The sequence below is a fragment of the Pempheris klunzingeri genome, chromosome 3 (assembly GCF_042242105.1).
Source record: "Pempheris klunzingeri isolate RE-2024b chromosome 3, fPemKlu1.hap1, whole genome shotgun sequence".
Lineage (NCBI taxonomy): Eukaryota > Metazoa > Chordata > Actinopteri > Acropomatiformes > Pempheridae > Pempheris > Pempheris klunzingeri.
This window is the reverse complement of record NC_092014.1, coordinates 1,995,126-2,012,974: the sequence shown is the minus strand read 5'-3', so window position 1 is coordinate 2,012,974 and position 17,849 is coordinate 1,995,126. Positions and strand designations below refer to the sequence as shown.

The window sequence follows — 17,849 nt, the reverse complement described above, 5'->3', positions numbered from 1 at the left end:
ACTTCTACTGATATTATCATGCTGTTTACTGTATGATGGAGCGTTATTCAGCCCCCTTGGTGACCAGCTGGGCTCATATGGTCGGTACCAGTGGATGCTGAGGGCGTCGCACACACACACCTTCACTCTGAGCTGATGGAGAGCAGGGCTGTAGCTTCCTGTTAGCCCGCCGCTAACTCTAATGGGTTTAACCCTTTAACCTTCTGCTCGACCATATGGTAGAGCACATTTTGACATCTCAACCGTTTGGTAGAGGCCAATATTTAAAAAAATGTGGGGTCTGTTCTTAAAAAAACATAGATTTTTGTAATTAGTGCCCCAAGGAAATAAAATATATAAAGAATACATGTTTTCATTGCTTTTTTCTTGGTGAGGAGGTTAAAGGGTTAAAATGATTTAATCCTCCAGACTTTCCAAAAGTTATCAGACCGAATGGGTAAAAATCTGATGGTGAAACGAGTCATTTTGGTAAAATCGGCTTCAAAGCCTGGCGCGCTTCCTCGGGGGGGTTTGGTTCCTCGACCCGAAAACGATAACAGAAGTCTCTGTAGTGCTGATTATTAACGAACACAGGACTTTCACACAGTCTGTTTGTGTCTCCTATGAAACCAAAAGTCACTTCACTTCTGTAGCTCACACACTTAAACGACAACCTTTTCCTCAACATAACCGAGCCGTCTCGTCGCCCTAAACCTAACTAAACTGCACCCGTTTCACATGTTACGTCATGCATGTAACGTAAACCCATTGTGGCGTATTTCCTGATTTAGGGAGGAGCTACTGTAGCCGCATGTGTTGGAAAACTCAACACTGAAAAGGTAGAAACGTAACTTTCACCCACGTCTACACAGAAACGACTGTTTGCTGCTCACGTGTTGAATTCATGTGAGTTTTCTTGTAAACAAAGTGCCGCTTTGCTGAAGTGTCCTTTATAGAAAGCAGCCATTTTGCTCCAAGACATCTGGGAAATGCTTTATCGCCTTCAATATTTTCCTTTTTTGTGTGTGTGTGTGTGTGTGTGTCAGTACAGGGAGGGTGACGGGGAGCAGAATCTGTGCATTCCTGCGTGTCCTGCCAGCGCTCACATGGTTACCGCTGCTACGCATTGTTAGAGATATCTGAATGAGCGCTGGCAATGCAAGTTTTAACGTGATTGCCCGAGGGGCAGCAGAGTGAAAGAGCGAAGAACAGAGCCGGAGAGAGAGAAAGAGGGTGGATGGGTGGATGGTGGTGGTGGTGGTGGGGGGGGGTATAATCCTAAAAGGATTGGAAGTTACCCCCAAACCCCCCCCCCACCACCCCCAACACCACAACCACACACACACACATTGAAGTAATTTCCTCCACACACACACACCTCTGTGTTTCAGGGGGTGATGGGTACTGGATGGGGTCAGTTGGTTTCGTGGCTCTGGTGTCTGATTTCTCCCTCCTCATCACCCCCCCCCACACACACACACACACACACACACACACACCCCACCCCCTCCACCTTCTTCTTCTTCTTCTTCTTCTTCATTGTTTGCCTTCTTAATGAGAGGGGCGGTGCCACAGGGCCTGTGATTGACAGCGACATGCTCCTCTCTCAGCTCTCTTCACCGTGAGGACCCGTCTGTACTTGACACTGACCGACGTGTCGTTTCTCATTTCCTGTTTCGGCTGCGGCTCCTCAGGTGTCCGTCAGTCCATCAGTCCGTCTGTCCATCAGTCAGAGCAGCTGTTTTTTTTTGGGCTGACGCACAAGTGGGTTTCCTAACAGCGGCTGAGAGGCCTCACTGTGATGACGTTTCACACTGCTTAAGATCCAACGTGATGTCAAACAGAGCTGGTTTCCCTTCAGACTGAGCTGTGTGGTTATTATTAAACTATGGGTGCCTGAAGTTTCCCCCAAGATTAAACCAGTTAGAGAGACAGAGCAGTATGACAACTGTTCCTCCTTTAAACCTGCACTTGTTCTTCCCCACAGAGGAAACTGAAGCAGAGACAGAGAGCGTTCTCTCTCTCTCTCTCTCTGTCTTACATTTGATTATTCCAAACACACCCTGAAGCCTTTTAAATCACCCAGCAGCTATTTGTTTTGGTTGTGAGATACTCTGTGAATCTGTGGGAGAACAAACGGCCTCCTAACCAGCAGAGAGTGACGCCTGGATGCACTATTTCTTTTCAAAATCTTCTCTCGTCTAATTAAAGGTGTGTTGCGACTACCTGCAGCCTGTTGCACCGGCTGAACTCGGGCTGTGGATTTAAGTCGACACAAACTGTGTCATTGGATAAGATGCCTGAATCATTTTAAATCTGTTGTTTTAAATGTGAAACCAGAGAAAGGAGCGATTCATCACAACAGATTTACCTTTAAAGCCTAAAGTGTTTAGAACCGATCAGAGACTTGGGGAAACCTCGAGTCCAAAGACACGCAGGTTCACCGGTGACTCTAAACTGCTCGTAGGTGTGAGTGTGAACGCTCGTCTGTCTTTATGTTTCCGCCCTGTGATTGGCCGGCGACCAGTCCAGGGTGACCCCGCCTCTCGCCAAAAGACAGCCGGGATTGGCTCCGGCCCCCCTGTGACCCTGAAGGATAAGCAGTATAGACAATGGACGGACGGACGGACGGATGATTCAGCTTGTAAAAATGAACAAAAGGCCAGTGTCACATGTTTGTCCCCATGCAGACCACATGGTGCTGATGTGATTCGGCCTTTATTGATTTGTTTATTCATTGTTTTGATTTGTTTAAACGTAACTATTGATAAATCAGAACTGTCTAAGCTTCCTCCTCTCTTACTTCCTGTTTTTTGACGCTGGTAAAACCTGGGCCCTATTTTTTTTTTTTACACATTTTTTCGTCCTAATGGCTGGAAGGTACAACAAGATTTGGAACTGGTCCATTAGATCGCCTCAGCCAGCAGCTGAGAAACAGGATCTAATGGCTCTAAAGTAATCCTTTGGGCATTAAGTGTTATGTTGCATCCGAACTAACCGTTTAAAACACCAAAGTCACACAATAACACAAGCAAACTACCAGATCAAGGCAGCGATAGACCAGCAGCTCCTGTGTCCTGTTCTCTAAAATCCCTGTTTTAGTGAATGTAGTCTGGTGTGTGTGCTGTTTGTGGTTAAACCAAAAGGATCTTCCAGGTCTCTCTCTGTAGGGATCCTTTCCATGATGCTGTCACACACTTAGAATAACACTCTGAGCCTGTCAGTGGATCAAACAAGCTCTTTTAGTGGATCTACTGTGATTAAGTTGCAGCCCATCTCACGGCTGCCAGCTGAGCCGATCTACTGGACCAATTCCAAACATTTTTTCCTCCGACTCATTTCAAGCCCAAAACGTGTGTAAAAATAGAGCCCAGGTTTGAAAATAGCAGAGTTCTCCTTTAATGTCTTAACTCAAAGGGATATATTTTGGTTATTTTTCCTCTCAGACAGCTGTGAGGCAGCCAGGTGAGATGACGAGAGCCAGCGAGCTGCTGTTATCTGCTCCGTCAGCCTCCGTCTGCTCCACTGAGCCAAGTTCATCATTACTGAGATGTTGAATGCAGAAAGAATGCGGCAGCTGGGTCAAGTGACTGCGGCGTGCAGAGAGAGAGCAGCACTCGCCGTACCTGCACATCCAAATCAGCTCGAGCACTGAGACCTCATGAAGGTGCACAGCCTCTGCTGCATTAGTACTTCTAAAGTTTCCATTTTCCAGACCAGTAAAGGAGTGCACGAGAGCGAGCAAGCGACAAAACGTCAGGTCCTCCTCTCTGCTGGTTAGCGGACACTTTGGATTTTATTTTGAAACAGAAACGTTAAGTTTTAAACTGAAGGAAGCATCACTGAGTTTGATGTTCCTGAGATGTGGATCGTTGAGTAAATATATTTCTCTCTGCAGCCTGACAGTGATTCTCCACTGTGTGCACTTGTTGTTGCTGCTGTTACAGCACAGATACAGTCCACAGCTTTATGGCGAGGTGGCACAGGCGGCGTTACCCAGAACTCCCTGCAGGGTTTGACTGGCAGCTGTCCTGTGTGTCACTGCTAAAGGATCCTGTTTGTCCTTTCAGTCGGCTGATTTGTGGGGCGACATGAGGAAAAGCTGGCTGCGCTGATGTCAAACACATTTTAGACGATTCTGCAGAAGCAGCGACTCGGTGTGTTTTAGAAAAGTGTTGTTTCTACAAAACCTGCACGAGGAAGCAGATTAAGTTTCCTCTCTGCTACTTAAACACACACACACACACACACACACACACACACACACACACACTACGTCCTACTGATTAATGTGCTGATTATTTTCTCAAGTTATCGTTTGGTCTGTGAAACATTAGAAAAGCGTCCATCACAACATCCTGGAGCCTCAGCAGACGTCTCACTTTGTCCTTTTATTATAATATAAAATAAACCACACGTGAGAAGCTGCTTTAAAAAAGGTTTAAAAAAGATTTAAACAGTTAGTCGATTATTAGTGGAACTAGTTAATTATCAGTTTTTCTGTTGAGCGACTGATTAATTCACTCAAGTGGCGCCGAACATTTTCACTGGACATAAAAGCTTTAAGAGAAACCCGAAGGGAACACAGAGGCATTCTGGGAAATATAAACATCAGGCGTACATTTTGAAATCATCTGCTGTTATTATAGACGACAGAAGATCATTTAAAACTTTTCCTCACATTTTCAGAACCGTCAGATCACTGAAGATGATCAAACATTACAGTTTGACCTAAACTTTAAATAATAAGAAAACCATAAAGTTCTGACGGCTCGTGTTTGTTTGTTTCTCCACACTTCACATAAAATATACTCCTCACTTCATGACAGTCGTGTCATTATGGCTTTGGCCTGAAATGTGAGTGCAGAACAGCGTTACATAATCACAGGCAGGCTTATTTCCATCTCTACGTCACCGTCCTGATATCTGCCTCCAAATCAGCAATAATCCCCTGAAGGGATTTAAAAAAGTGAAACTAAAGCTGCTGATGAAGTCACACTTTAGTTTTAGTTTTTTTTATTATTCTTTTGTTTTGTTTTCATAAATGTCCATAAATCACATTAAGGAAAAATAACCAGCTTCAGTCCCTTTAATCAGCTTTAATCTGCTTTAATAATAATCCAGCAGCAACCACCTCAGAGGTCTAAACTCATGAAGACAATCACACACACACACACACACACACACACACACACACACACACACACACACCCTGAGGGAAAAATACTTTCACTATTTGATATTTCAGCCTGAACCTCAAACACAACACGCCTGCAGCCTTTTGCAATATTTTACCCCTAATGGAGGTAAAACTCTGCCCCTTTAAACACATTAACTTTACCCACAAACCCTCTGTAATCACCAGGAGGAGGTTTTTCTCACCTGGAGCAGTGAAGTCGTGTCCTGGTGGATCCACATCTGGAGGTTTGTCAGACAGCAGAAGTGTTTGTGGTGCTGCTGCTCCTCGTCTTCACCCTTTTTCCTTCATCCTGCGGCTCAAACTCACCCTCATCAGCTGATTTAAAGGGCTCTTCTGCCCCGTTCTGCGTCCGCACGGCACCTTTTAATATCTAATGGGAGTTTCTGCTCCCTGGAAGTGTGCAGCAGCCACGGCCGGAGCCTCCTGCCTGCTTTCTGACAACCTGGGATTTTATGCATCATGCTTTTAATAAGCGGCGGCAACACAGACGAGAAGCCTCTCCAAACTTAACCCCCACCACCTCCAGCAGACACACACACACACACACACACACACACACACACCTCTTTAGGCGGCCTGATCCCTGGATTTACGGGCTTAGCATTAAGAAAATACTCCTGCAATTTGGGATTAGACCCCAAAAACCCTCACAACAACAATGACTCCGTCCATTTGATATCTTGATACTTGTGATCAATCGCTGGCTTTGTTGCCGTCGGCTGCAGCCAATTTCTGGGAACACACACACACACACACACATACACACACACACCCAGGAAATGAGACAACAAAGATTTCAGACATGTTCACATTCATTTCCCCTGAACACAAGCTTTCTTTTTTTGCTTTCACTGATGTTGTCCTGCCTCAGAGGGCCAACACCGGCTCACATTTCTCAACAGGTACCTTCACTGAATGATCAGCTCTGGAATTTAGCTGATTTATTGGCTTATAAATTCCTTAATTTATAGATACACTTGTCAATGTGGTATTATTATAGTATTATTAACATTATGTGTGAATGTGTTCACTGATATTATTGGATAAAATAACCAGAAAATTATCCAGCTGTTTAGAGAATAAATAGATTTACAAGAGTGGATTTAACCACATGTTAAAGTCCTGGATGATCCTCTGTGTGTCCACGTCGTGTCAAAGGTGGTTTAAGCAGCAGCTTTTTTATTCTATTGGTTATTATTTTTCCTCCTGTGTGTGTGCTCTGACTCCTGGTGAGGCCAGAACAGCTGCTGTGTTATTAGAGGACTGAAACATCTGTTTAGTGATATTTAAAAGGAGCTTAAAGTGCCAGGAAAAATACTTTAATTTGCCCAGAGTTGGGGCCTGAGGGCAGCTGCCTGCTCAGACCTGCACTGGGCCGCTTAGTGTGCCACAAGCTACATTTGATGCTAACTGTTTTTAGCTAACTTCTCATTTTATAGGCTGAGGAGAGAAAAACGTTGCTATTTAAAAGTGTCTCATTTCTCCACAGAACAAATAACAACGATTAGATTCTGTGCTGATTAATTAAACAACCGTTATTTTAGCGCACAGACTCCATAATTCCGCCTTTTTGTGCCGTTTGCTCTTAAAATTAGCGCCTAAATCGAACGTTTCTCGCCGTCACGTCGCTTCTCCTTCAACTTTCTGACACCAGCGTTCCATTCGCGTCACGTGGTGCGTGTTCCATTCGAAGGGGGGCGGGCCTTCGGGTCGGGAAGCTCGCGCGCCGATTGGACGCCCGCGTCGCCCCGTGGAGCCGCGGAACGCCGTGATTGGCCCGCGGGGCGCAGGCCCGCGTGCTTCCCTGGACTCTTAGAGGCGCGGGCCGCGGACACGAGCGTCAATCTGCGTCAGTGAGCAGCGGCAGGAGAGACGCGCGGCCCGGTGAGTGCGTCTGCGCTGGAATGGTCCTTTAGGTGCGGAGCTGCGTCATTTGTGCCAGAAAACTGCGAAGTTTCCTCCATGTGGATATTTGAACTCTGGATCTGACTGCTTTGGCTTTTACAGGATTTTTTTTTAAAAAGAAAGGAGCCTGAAAAAGGTGAGACTGCTGCCTGTTTTTATTTTTATCTTATCTAATTTTATTTTGTTTTATCCTATTTTATTTTATTTAATCTTATTTTTATTTTATTTAACCTTATTGTATTTTATTTGTTCTTATTTAATTTAATTTAACCTTATTTTATTTAATTTAACCTTATTTAATTTAATTTGACCTTATTTAATTTAACTTCACCTTGCTTTAGTTTACATTGAATGAAGCAGCTGATTTGCAGTCACAGCTTCGGTGTAGGATCTTAAACTTTTGCCTGATTTTCACTTTAAATGATTTGACAGCTCTCAAAAAGAGGCTGTGAGCTTTTTTCTTTTTTTATCCTATAACGAAATTTAAAAAAACAACCTCTAAATAAAATAAAATAAAATATATGTTGGATTGACTTTTCAGGGTTTTTTTTAAATAAATAAATAAATAAAAGATCATCACAGGATTTATTCTGCCTCTGAAATAACGAATATAAAACAGGAAAATACAAACGACATGAACAGACTTTCTGAGTGAGGCGGACTACTTTATCTCCGTGGAGGTGCGCTTCCTCCCGGCCGCTCCTGCGCTGATAAGAGCCGCTCCGCTAATTGTGGCGCTGTAGATCTAATCTAAATTGTAATGGCAGGTCATTTGCACACAGTTTTGACGCATTTCCATTGCGTGATTCGGCTCCTTCCTGCGGTTATGGAAATAAGCGGCGCTTTATGCGGAGCGCTGACGCCTCCGTGGAGCTGCACCAGGAGGCCCGCGGCTCCTTTCACGGCACAAAAAGCTGCTGTTAGTCCGAAATGTGAGCATTTACCTGCTAAAAGGAGCCCGGCGGGATTATGGAAATTCTTATCTAAATACATTGTCTTCCACTAATACTAACAGCTGACAATTAGGGCACTTTATTAAAGCTGTGAAGTCCTGCAGGAATAACGAGCCCAAATCAGAGCGACAGGGTAAATGAACTGTATTTACTTTATTCTGGATATATTTACATGCACTTTTATTTAATTCCTCCTGCTTGGTTAGATTTATAATGTGGGTTACACTGAATTATAGGATGTAGTTTGTGTGTTTTAACAATTATTCAGTTAATCATTTCACACCTGGATAATGTGAATAAATACAAATATACATGTTTGTTGCTTTTGGGGTTATTAAGCAAATACTTTTAGTGTGAGGAAGTGAAGAGATGTGAGGGTGAAGCAGTGGAAGATACAGAGAGGATAAGCTGTGTTTGGATAAATGAGAGTAAAGTCTGGAGTGGTCGGTTTAATTATGAGGGAACTGAATTAATTGAAAAATAATTAAGATCGATTTATGAAGGTGGACGTGTGAGGAGCTTTTAGTTATTTCTCCTCTAAAAGGCTCGAAGTGAAGCTTCAATTCACCTGAAACAAAACTTAATCTGATGTATTATCGAGTTTGTGCTGATAAATCGTGTAGTAAAGCTTTCAGAGAGACAAACTTTGTTCCTTTTAAAACTCACAAAATGTAAAACACAGAGTTTTTGTATCCGGAGTGATTTGGATCATTTACTCTTTCTGGAGGCTCAGCTCGTGTTTCTGCAGGCTGGGCCTCCTATCTGTTCTATTACAGGCTGGAAAAAGTGGCTTTAAATCTGGTTCTACATGTTGAGTTTACAGTTTAAATAAGTTCAGATGGATTCTTGGTGACATTTTAAAGAAAAACTAAACGTCTGTGTGAGGTTTTTTTTTTGTGCGTAAAGAGACGTTTTAATGACGTTATTAAACTCACTGACACTTTATATCACAGTTGTGTGTTTTAGCTGAATAAATCGTGTGTTTCCAGCCTGGTTCTTCCTCCCTGTGGCCCCCCCACACTCACCGAGCTTCTCTCCCCCCTCCTGCAGGAGCCGACCGGAGCACCGGGGACCTGAGCGCCTCAACGCCGGCAGATCTGCACCTTTCCGCCCGCCCAGACTCCGGTCTCCCCCCTGCGCGCTTCTAGCATGATGTCTTATCTCAAACAGGCCCCGTACGGGATGAACGGACTGGGCCTGAGCGGAGCCGCCATGGACCTGCTGCACCCATCGGTGGGGTACCCCGGTACGGAGCGCACACACCTGAAAACACACCTGCACGGGCTTTAACCCGCTGCGGAGGTTATTTTCATTTTAAATTGTATTTTAAAGTTCACCTCAGCAGCTTAAACAGCTTCTGTTTGGCATTAAAAAAAACACAAAAAAAAGCTGAAATCAATTCTATTTGAATGTTCAAAGTGAAACCGAGCTGGACTTTTCTTCGTGTGATGGTGGGAAATTAAACTTCTGCAGAATTTGGAGCCACGAAGAAGTTTCTCTGTGCAGCCCTGCAGTCCTGGAGATAAAACAGCAGCTTAGCGACATATTTCCACTGAGATGAGAGCGCGTTGAAATCCGCGGAGAAGCTTAAAGGGACTTAAAGAAATAATAATTACAAGCAGTGAAACACAATGAGCGAATTATCCCCAAAAAATAACAAGATGTATTTACGCAGCTCTCAGTGCGCCTGGGCCACGTTTTAAGACTTCTGAAGGGGAATTAAATCGATTTTTTCTAACAGATTAATTAACCAGGATTTCTTCTTCTTCTTCTTCTTCTTCTTCTTCCAGGCAACCCGCGGAAGCAGCGCCGGGAGCGCACCACCTTCACCCGGACTCAGCTGGACATCCTGGAGTCGCTGTTCGCCAAGACGCGCTACCCGGACATCTTCATGAGGGAGGAGGTGGCGCTGAAAATCAACCTGCCGGAGTCCAGAGTGCAGGTGAGGGGCAGCTTCAGCTTCACTGAGAGGGAAAAAGGGGGGGGGGGGCAGAATAAATAAGGGTGAAGAAATATAGAAGTGATTTGGGAGAGTGTTGTGTCTGTTTTCAGCTTTTAAAGTGCTGAAATTTTGCACAAAGTTTGGTGTGAAAATGAGAAAATAAAGTAAAGAAGTGCAGGAAGGCTGGAGGTGTCACCAGGCAGCGTTCAGGTGTCACTGATGATCTAAAGTTACATCTGATTCACACCAAACACGCTCATTGTGTTGTTTTTTTATGCAGTTTTAAAGCTTTGGTGCCACTTTCTGATGGACTTTAGTGCCTCTGCAGCCTGAGCACAGCAGAGGAGGCAAAGTGTAGGCTTGTCTTTAATCCCAGGGGAGAGGGAAGGAGCAGCTTTTGATGTGCTGAGCTTCCTCCAGAGAAGGCGGCTGCAGCGGCCCTCTGCTGGGCTCAAAGCTGCAGCTTTATGGCCGCTGCCTCTCTGCTTTCTGCTGCTGACAGACCGCCTTCAGCCGCCTTCAGCCGCCTCAGTGAGCAGCATGAGCCTCCACAGCAGCAGTGTTGTCCTTTAAACGCTGATATATCAGGCCCCCTATTCACTTACACATGATTATGACCAACAATTAGCTTCACAGGAGGAAAATATACTGCCAGTGTGTGTTTCTGTGCAGCCATGTTTTCTCTGCTTTGGTCCCAATATTCCAGAATTAATATTTATATATCAAAATACAACTTATTATACTTTGTCAGGAGTCTCTAAACTTATCTCCTTGATTGTCTCCCAGAATTAGAAAAAGGTGGCAAATAAATAGATAAATAATCACTGCAGGTCTGGTTAAAAGAAATATTTGCAAATAAAAACAGGAAAATATAAAACAGATTATTAATAATTTGCTGTGAAGTCGTGGGAGAAGATATTTTATTTTTGTAGTTTCTAAAAAAAAAAATGTTGGTCTCTGTGCTGTTAGCTTTATTTTGAAAAACTGCCCTGGTTGAGTTTACATAAGTTAAACGTTTTCATTCAAATAATGTCAAATCTAATTAATATATAATAAAAAAAAATATCAGTAATTTAGTTGGACAAATATTCCATCATGTACTTTTGATTATGTCACAAAGGTACAGTGTTTTATTATTTTAACTTCATGTAATATAAAAACAATGTTTTATTTTGAAGAGTTCCTCTTTAGAGGGTTAGTTCACCAAAATAAAAATAGACATTTTCTCTTTTTGCTGGTGGTGTTTCTCCGTCTAGTTTTATGAAACATCTGCGTCCGACTCACTGCAGTGGACGAAAATAACGACCTGTTTCCAGACGGCGTCCTCGTGTGGAACTACTTTGTACCAAAGAAATAGTCCCTGTGAAAGCTTCATACAGTGAAATCTGTGGATTCTACAGAGCAACAGGGACAGAGTTGTGTTTTTAACGTGTAATTTAATGGCTCAGCAATCAAAAATTCAACACCGTGAATCAACTGCATGTTTAATCACCACCAGAGCGAAGAGGGTTTTTCTTTGTGATTTGGGTGAACTGGCCCTTTACAGCGTGAGCTAAAGTGATTCGTCCCAAAGAAACGCAGCTTCTGAGCAGGAACTACTTTTTGTTTGTCTTTGGTGCTGAAGACATTTAGTAGTTTCTTGATGAAGTGCCGTCAGCAGTGAAGGTCAAAGGTCACAGCCGCTGCACCACGTGAGCGCGAGGCGTTCGCAGGTCCGCAGCAGACGGCGCTCACTTCCTGCCGGCTCCGGCGGGTTCGGCTCTTCTCAGGTTTGTGACCTCTCGACCTCTCCTCCTTCCTCAGGTGTGGTTTAAGAACCGGCGGGCCAAGTGTCGGCAGCAGCAGCAGAGCAGCAGCAGCGCCAAGGTGAAACCAATGAAGAAGAAGTCGTCTCCGGCCAGAGAGAGCACCGGTTCAGAGAGCAGCGGCCAGTTCACCCCGCCGGCGGTGTCCAGCTCCTCCTCCTCCACCTCCTCCTCTTCCTCCTCCTCCTCTTCCTCCTCCTCCACCGGCTCCTCCGGCCTCGGCGGCCCCGGCCTCATCAGCAGCTCTACCTCCGTCACCGCCCCCGTGTCGTCCATCTGGAGCCCGGCGCCCATCTCCCCGGCCCCGGCTCCAGCCGCCCTGCCCGACCCCGCCGCCCCCACCAGCGCCTCCTGCATGCAGCGCTCCGTGTCTTCCTCCACCACCGGGGGCACGCCCTCCTACCCGGTGTCCTACAGCCAAACGGCGGCGGCGTACGGCCAGGGTTACCCGGCCTCGGCTTCGGGGTCTTACTTCGGCGGCGTGGAGTGCGGTTCGTACTTGGCGCCCATGCACTCCCACCACCACCCGCACCACCCGCACCAGCTCAGCCCCATGACCGGCGGCTCCATGTCGGGACACCCGCACCACCACATCGGCCAGACGTCGGGGCACCACCACCATCACCACCACCCGTCGCACCACCACCAGGCGTACAGCGCGCCCGGCCTCGCCTTCAACTCCACAGATTGTCTGGATTACAAAGAGCAGACGGCGGCTTCGGCCTGGAAACTCAACTTCAACACCTCCGACTGTTTGGACTACAAAGACCAGGCCTCATGGCGCTTCCAAGTGCTGTGACTTCCCGTGTTTCTCTTCTTCTCTGCTTACAAAGAAGTATTCTTTTTGTTGTTGGTGGTTTATTTTTTTGAAGATCCTTTAAACTAATAGTAGAGACATTTAAAAAAAAACAAAAAAGTTTATTTGTGAACGAACTGACACGCAGGAGGTCTCCGAGGTCCGAGGCGTCGGGTTCAGCCCCGCCGGATCCACTCGTCCAGGATTATTTTTCTACTCCAGAACTCGAGAGAAACCGACCCATTTACAACTTTTGAAGGCCTTTAATGTTAAAATTTCAGTGGAATCTGCCAGATCGTGCAGTCTGGGATCGTCTCAGCGATCAGTTAACTTCAACATGATTGGAATTTTCCTTCAAAGACAAAATATCGGCTTTGATGCGAGAAAAAAAAAAAAAAAAAAAAATCACAAATTAGATTCTTGAGTGGACTTTTCTAAAACCCTTTTTTTCTCAGAAACATGACGCTGCTATGTTTTCAGGTTGCTGATGTTCACTTCTATCTGATTTCCAACTTGAATCTTGTTCAGAAACTCGTCGTCCAGCCTGTGGGTGTTGTATTTTGGAGATTGAATTGCAGCACTTGTCTATAAGGTGAAAGATTTTTGCTATTTGTTCTTTGCAGAGGAAAGAAAATAAAAAAAAATGTGAATTAGACACGCAATGACAGTATTCCATTGAAATTTGAAAGATGTACATTCGTGTCTTTATAATAAAGTCTTGTTAAAACATCAGCGGTCCAAAGAAAAGTTTATTTCTACAACAATCGATTCAACATGAGATACTAATCGAACTGAACTGTTTTAACAGAAGCTCTGACATGGAGGTTATGATTTGGTCGTGAACCTCAACGTGCAGCGGTAATATAACGATTATGCGCCTTAATTTAGGAATAAATGCGTTTGCACTGTGGTCACACACTCATTTACACACATTCACACCTGGAAGCTGCCCAGTACAAACACAGGCTGATCTCTTGGCCTCCGCTGCTCAGTCACGCTGAAATTTTGCAGCCAAGATTCAATTTACTCCAATGGAATCGCACCGCGATCGGTGGATTCCCCCAAACGCCGGCCAACAGCAAACCGCCTTTACCGTCCAAAATGGAGGAAGCTCCATTGCAGGCTGTTAGCAGTGTGTCAGTTTTAATTAAAGAGGGTAAACACGGTAAACAGATAAATATAAACCGTGGATTCACAGTCCGGCTAGCATCTGAGCTAACCAGCTTGCTCACTGGCAGTTAGCTAAATGAGAGTTAGCTCACTTGCTAGCTCGGATGAGATATTTGTTTATTAGTGCCACGACGGGGGAAGTTTTCATCAAATTAAATTATGAACAACGCAGAGAAAATTCTGGTGAGCTAAAATCCACTGACTATCTGATGCTAGCATGTTACCAGCTAGCTAATGTGTTAGCCGTTAGCTCACCAGCTAACCCTGCACGTAGCCACTACATTACTAAAGTTGTGCCTAAACGGTCTGGTTTGATTGGGGCTTTTTTTCTTTTCCAGCGATTTAGGCCACTGAACAATGGTGTAAAATCACAGAAACAGAACCAACATCATGATAAACACATTACAGCTCACGTGATGTCGATTAGTTGGTGACCAGAACATTTAAATAAGTGATCAAACATTTTGTTGCAGCTTCCATGACGTTCCATTTTGTAGTAAATCCTCCAAATTAAGCCACAAAATGACTGACGAGTGTTGTCACACCATCAGGACATATGATTGTAAAATCAGCCGATGACTGTGATGTAGCTGGTTTGGCTTTTCTTCGACTCTTTATGTCTTTTAACTGCAACGCTCTCATTTAAATCACCTGCCAGTAACTATACAGTGAATACCAGTCAGGGGAAGAGGGCAGTGTCCTGTAATGTCGGTCTCGTACCTAAAATCCAAAGGTTCCTTCCTCTGGTTGAGGTTTAGGCAACAAAACTACCTGCTACAGGCTAAATAAACACTGTGGTTTGGCTTAAAATAGCTGCTTTAAACAACGACGGATGCTGTTGGTTGTTCGTTCAAATGTCTGAAACAAGGACGTGACAAACTCCTGCAGTGACACTGAACTTAAGTTTTCACATCACTGATGTCTGTGAATACTGAAGAAAAACAGACCAACATTTATTACTGATATTCTTTACTTCAGTAAATTCAATTAAAGTAATTTTAACATTTGACATTATTTAAAAAAAAACACCATTAGCTGTAGGAAACATGCTCCCAGGATGTGAAGGCAGGAGAAATGTTCTCTGGCACCAGCAGGAGTATCCAAACACGGTGTTGATAATCAAACCCCGGCCTCGGTGGTGGACTCACAGCCGGGCAGGTTGGCAAACATGTACACTGGCACCCCCGCTGTTTGTTTGGCCGTGTCGACAGCAACGTACAAGTCATTTGATCCAAGTAAAAAAGGGACGAATCACGATTTTAATTAACAGCCGTCCCGCTTCCTCGAGACGTCCCTCCAGCAGCTGGACAAACAGTTTTCGGTAAACATGGCGTCTGGGACGTGTGTTTGCCCGCTCCGCGTCCTGCTGGGCTTCACCGGCGTGCACCGCTGCTTCGTGCAAACACGGGAGCCGGGATTTACCACATTAGTTAGAACTAATCTTTAGGCCATGTTCAGGCAGTGCGTGCTGCTGACTCCAGAGAGAGGACGCCCCTGTCTGAGCAGCTGCTCTGGATGTCTTATTATCCCGCCCGCCTCTCCCCGGGGGCCTGAACTTTTATTCCCCGTCTTTGTAGGGACAAAGTGACTCGGCTTTTCGGCTTCTCACTTTTCCAGAGGGCCGCTGACAAAAACACTTTGTCCTCTCGGGGGGATCGCCTCACTCTTCCTGACTAGGCCGCGCTTCAGAGGACGTCAAAGTGTCCTCTGGAGTGCTCCTGAAGAACGGCGGCGAACAAAGCCGCTTCCTGGACTGCATGTGGACCTGCTGACCGAGCTGAACCATGACCAGGAGCCTGGAAGTTTGGAGGTGGAACGAGGCCAGTGTCCCACTAGCACTTCATAAAAATGGGTTTCCTTTTTAACTCCTCGTTAGCTGCATTTACACGGAGCCTTATTCTCCAGTGATTATCAGAATAAAAGCACGTAAAGCTACTAAATGCGTGTGAAAACATATTTAAACGCTCCGTTTAGATTTGGTTCCCTTTATGATGTCATAAGAGCTTCTGTTGGTCATGTGACCTCTTCCAGCCAATCAGCAGGCCGACCACTGAAAACCTCCTGACTCCACCTCGCTGCTCCGCCGTTGGTTTTTTTCCTCACTAACTCCAGATTCTGCGGCCAAAATAATGTGATTTTCAACATTAAACCATGTGAATCTGTTCCCGTCAGACCTCCAAATACAAAATATGAACTTGAAAATCATTTCACATATTGGCCAAACCGTCTGATTACAACTTCACACAATTATTAGAAGAGAGGTGGCTGTAAAAACACATCTAATTGATAATGTATTTGAGCAAAATGACTCATTTCACCATCAGAATTTGATGCATTCGGTCTGATAATGTTTTAAAAGTCCTAATAAGAGCCGCACGATCGCTGCATTGATCCACATTTAACTTTAAAGTCTCCAAACCAGAAGTTAGCCAGTTAGCTTATTATCTATCCATGGATTAAACGCTGATTGGTCAAAAGGTTGTCCTGCCTTAATGCATACCCTCCTTTATGGTCTGTTTTCATCTAAATGGACCATAATTCACTAAATGAACGTCCTGCTGTGCTGAAGAACACTGTAAACTAGAGACTGAGAGCAGAAACTCATCAGGAAAATGTTCACTGAGTTTATGAGTCTGCAAGAAGGCTCTTCATCATTGGCTTCGCTTTTCAGACCAGGAAGCTTCTTCATGCAGTCGATGATTTCCATCCCATTGTGGAGGGTCAAATTTCTATTTTACCAACAGCACTTTCTTCGACCACAGTGTTTTTCTTTATATGTTTAATGTGACATGGAGCATAAAAGACACGAAGACTTGGTGGTTTTATTTTACAGTTGTTCATTTAGTTCCCATAGTCGTCATCTTTCTTCCCCTCACACTAGCACAGCGGTGGTGCGTCAGTTAAAGTTAAAAGAGCCAAACAAACAGGCTGGAAAAATCAGTAAAAAAAAAAAACAAGTGATGATTTATGATTTTCTTCCAGCATCTCTGTGTGTATAGTTTCATATGGAAATCCCTTTTAGCGCGGCGGGTAAATAGATTACGATACAGTGAGGGATTAGGGACTGCCTCGCCGCTGGCCCACTAATCCCGAGCACAGACTGTCAACAGCCCTGACATGTCCGGGACTCCTTCTGCACAAAATGGCTCCTCGGCTGTTTAAGAAGCCAATCTAGAGACGCACAGGCCCCCACCTCCTCCTCCACCTCCTCCAACATGAATATTCCTATCAGGGCTGTCAGCGACGGGAAAGACAATGACGTCCGTCTTCAAAGGGGGGAGATTAGATGCTGCACGAGACAAAACGAGACTCTTTGAAGTGATTTTCGCTTCACATTCCAGCAACTTTTTTTTTTTTTTTTGGCCGTGTGGGAATAAAAGTTTCAGTGTTTTTCCGAAAAACTTTCAGTTTGCAAAGCAGGTGATGGTCTGAGCAGTGTCAGGCCTCGAATGCTCGCTCTTAGGTACGTTCACTTGCCCGTTTGCTCGTCCAGCATCTTTAATTTCACACGTTATAACATTTGCTGTCTGAGCGATGACTTGTGTTTGTTGTGGTTGTTACGATTTGTGATGCGTTTCCTTTAAAATCTGCTGTCGAGGTACAAAATAAAACGAAACCTGACTGATTGATTGGTTATATCTGCAGTTAAGAAAACCCCCGATACACACACACACACACACACACTTAATATCTGCAAAGATCAATTTAATCGCTTGAACGTGGCGAACTGATTAAACTGATGTTTTCTTCTGTGATGTAGGCGAAAGAGTTCTTATTTAATCTAATCTGATGCGTTAACATGTCGTAGTGGATGAGTAGCAGACACAAAAAACACTATTTTAAACTGCTGACTGCTAACTATTAACTAATGACGTGTAACTAAGCAATTTAAACAGTTTTAAATAGTTCATAAAGACATATTGTTGACAATATCTTTTTAAAAAGGCATTTCTATAGCGAGCTATCATTGAATGCTCTTATAGATCATAGTGTAGATCTTAATGTGCTGCAGCTGAGGAAAACACATAAATGAAGCAAGCGTCTTCATCAAATACAGAAAACACGGGCAAATATGTGATACGTCAGATAAGTCGAACAT

The 17,849-nt window shown here is 44.5% G+C and overlaps 1 protein-coding gene across 1 annotated transcript; it reads left to right on the top strand.

Moving 5' to 3' along the window:
* The first annotated feature begins 9,186 nt into the window (after positions 1-9,186).
* On the top strand, positions 9,187-12,583 carry LOC139198811 (homeobox protein OTX1 B-like). The gene is made up of 3 exons (XM_070827767.1): positions 9,187-9,283; positions 9,828-9,979; positions 11,783-12,583. Exons 1-3 carry the CDS (start codon positions 9,187-9,189, stop codon positions 12,581-12,583), a joined length of 1,050 nt encoding a protein of 349 aa, XP_070683868.1.
* The last annotated feature ends 5,266 nt before the right edge of the window (positions 12,584-17,849 follow it).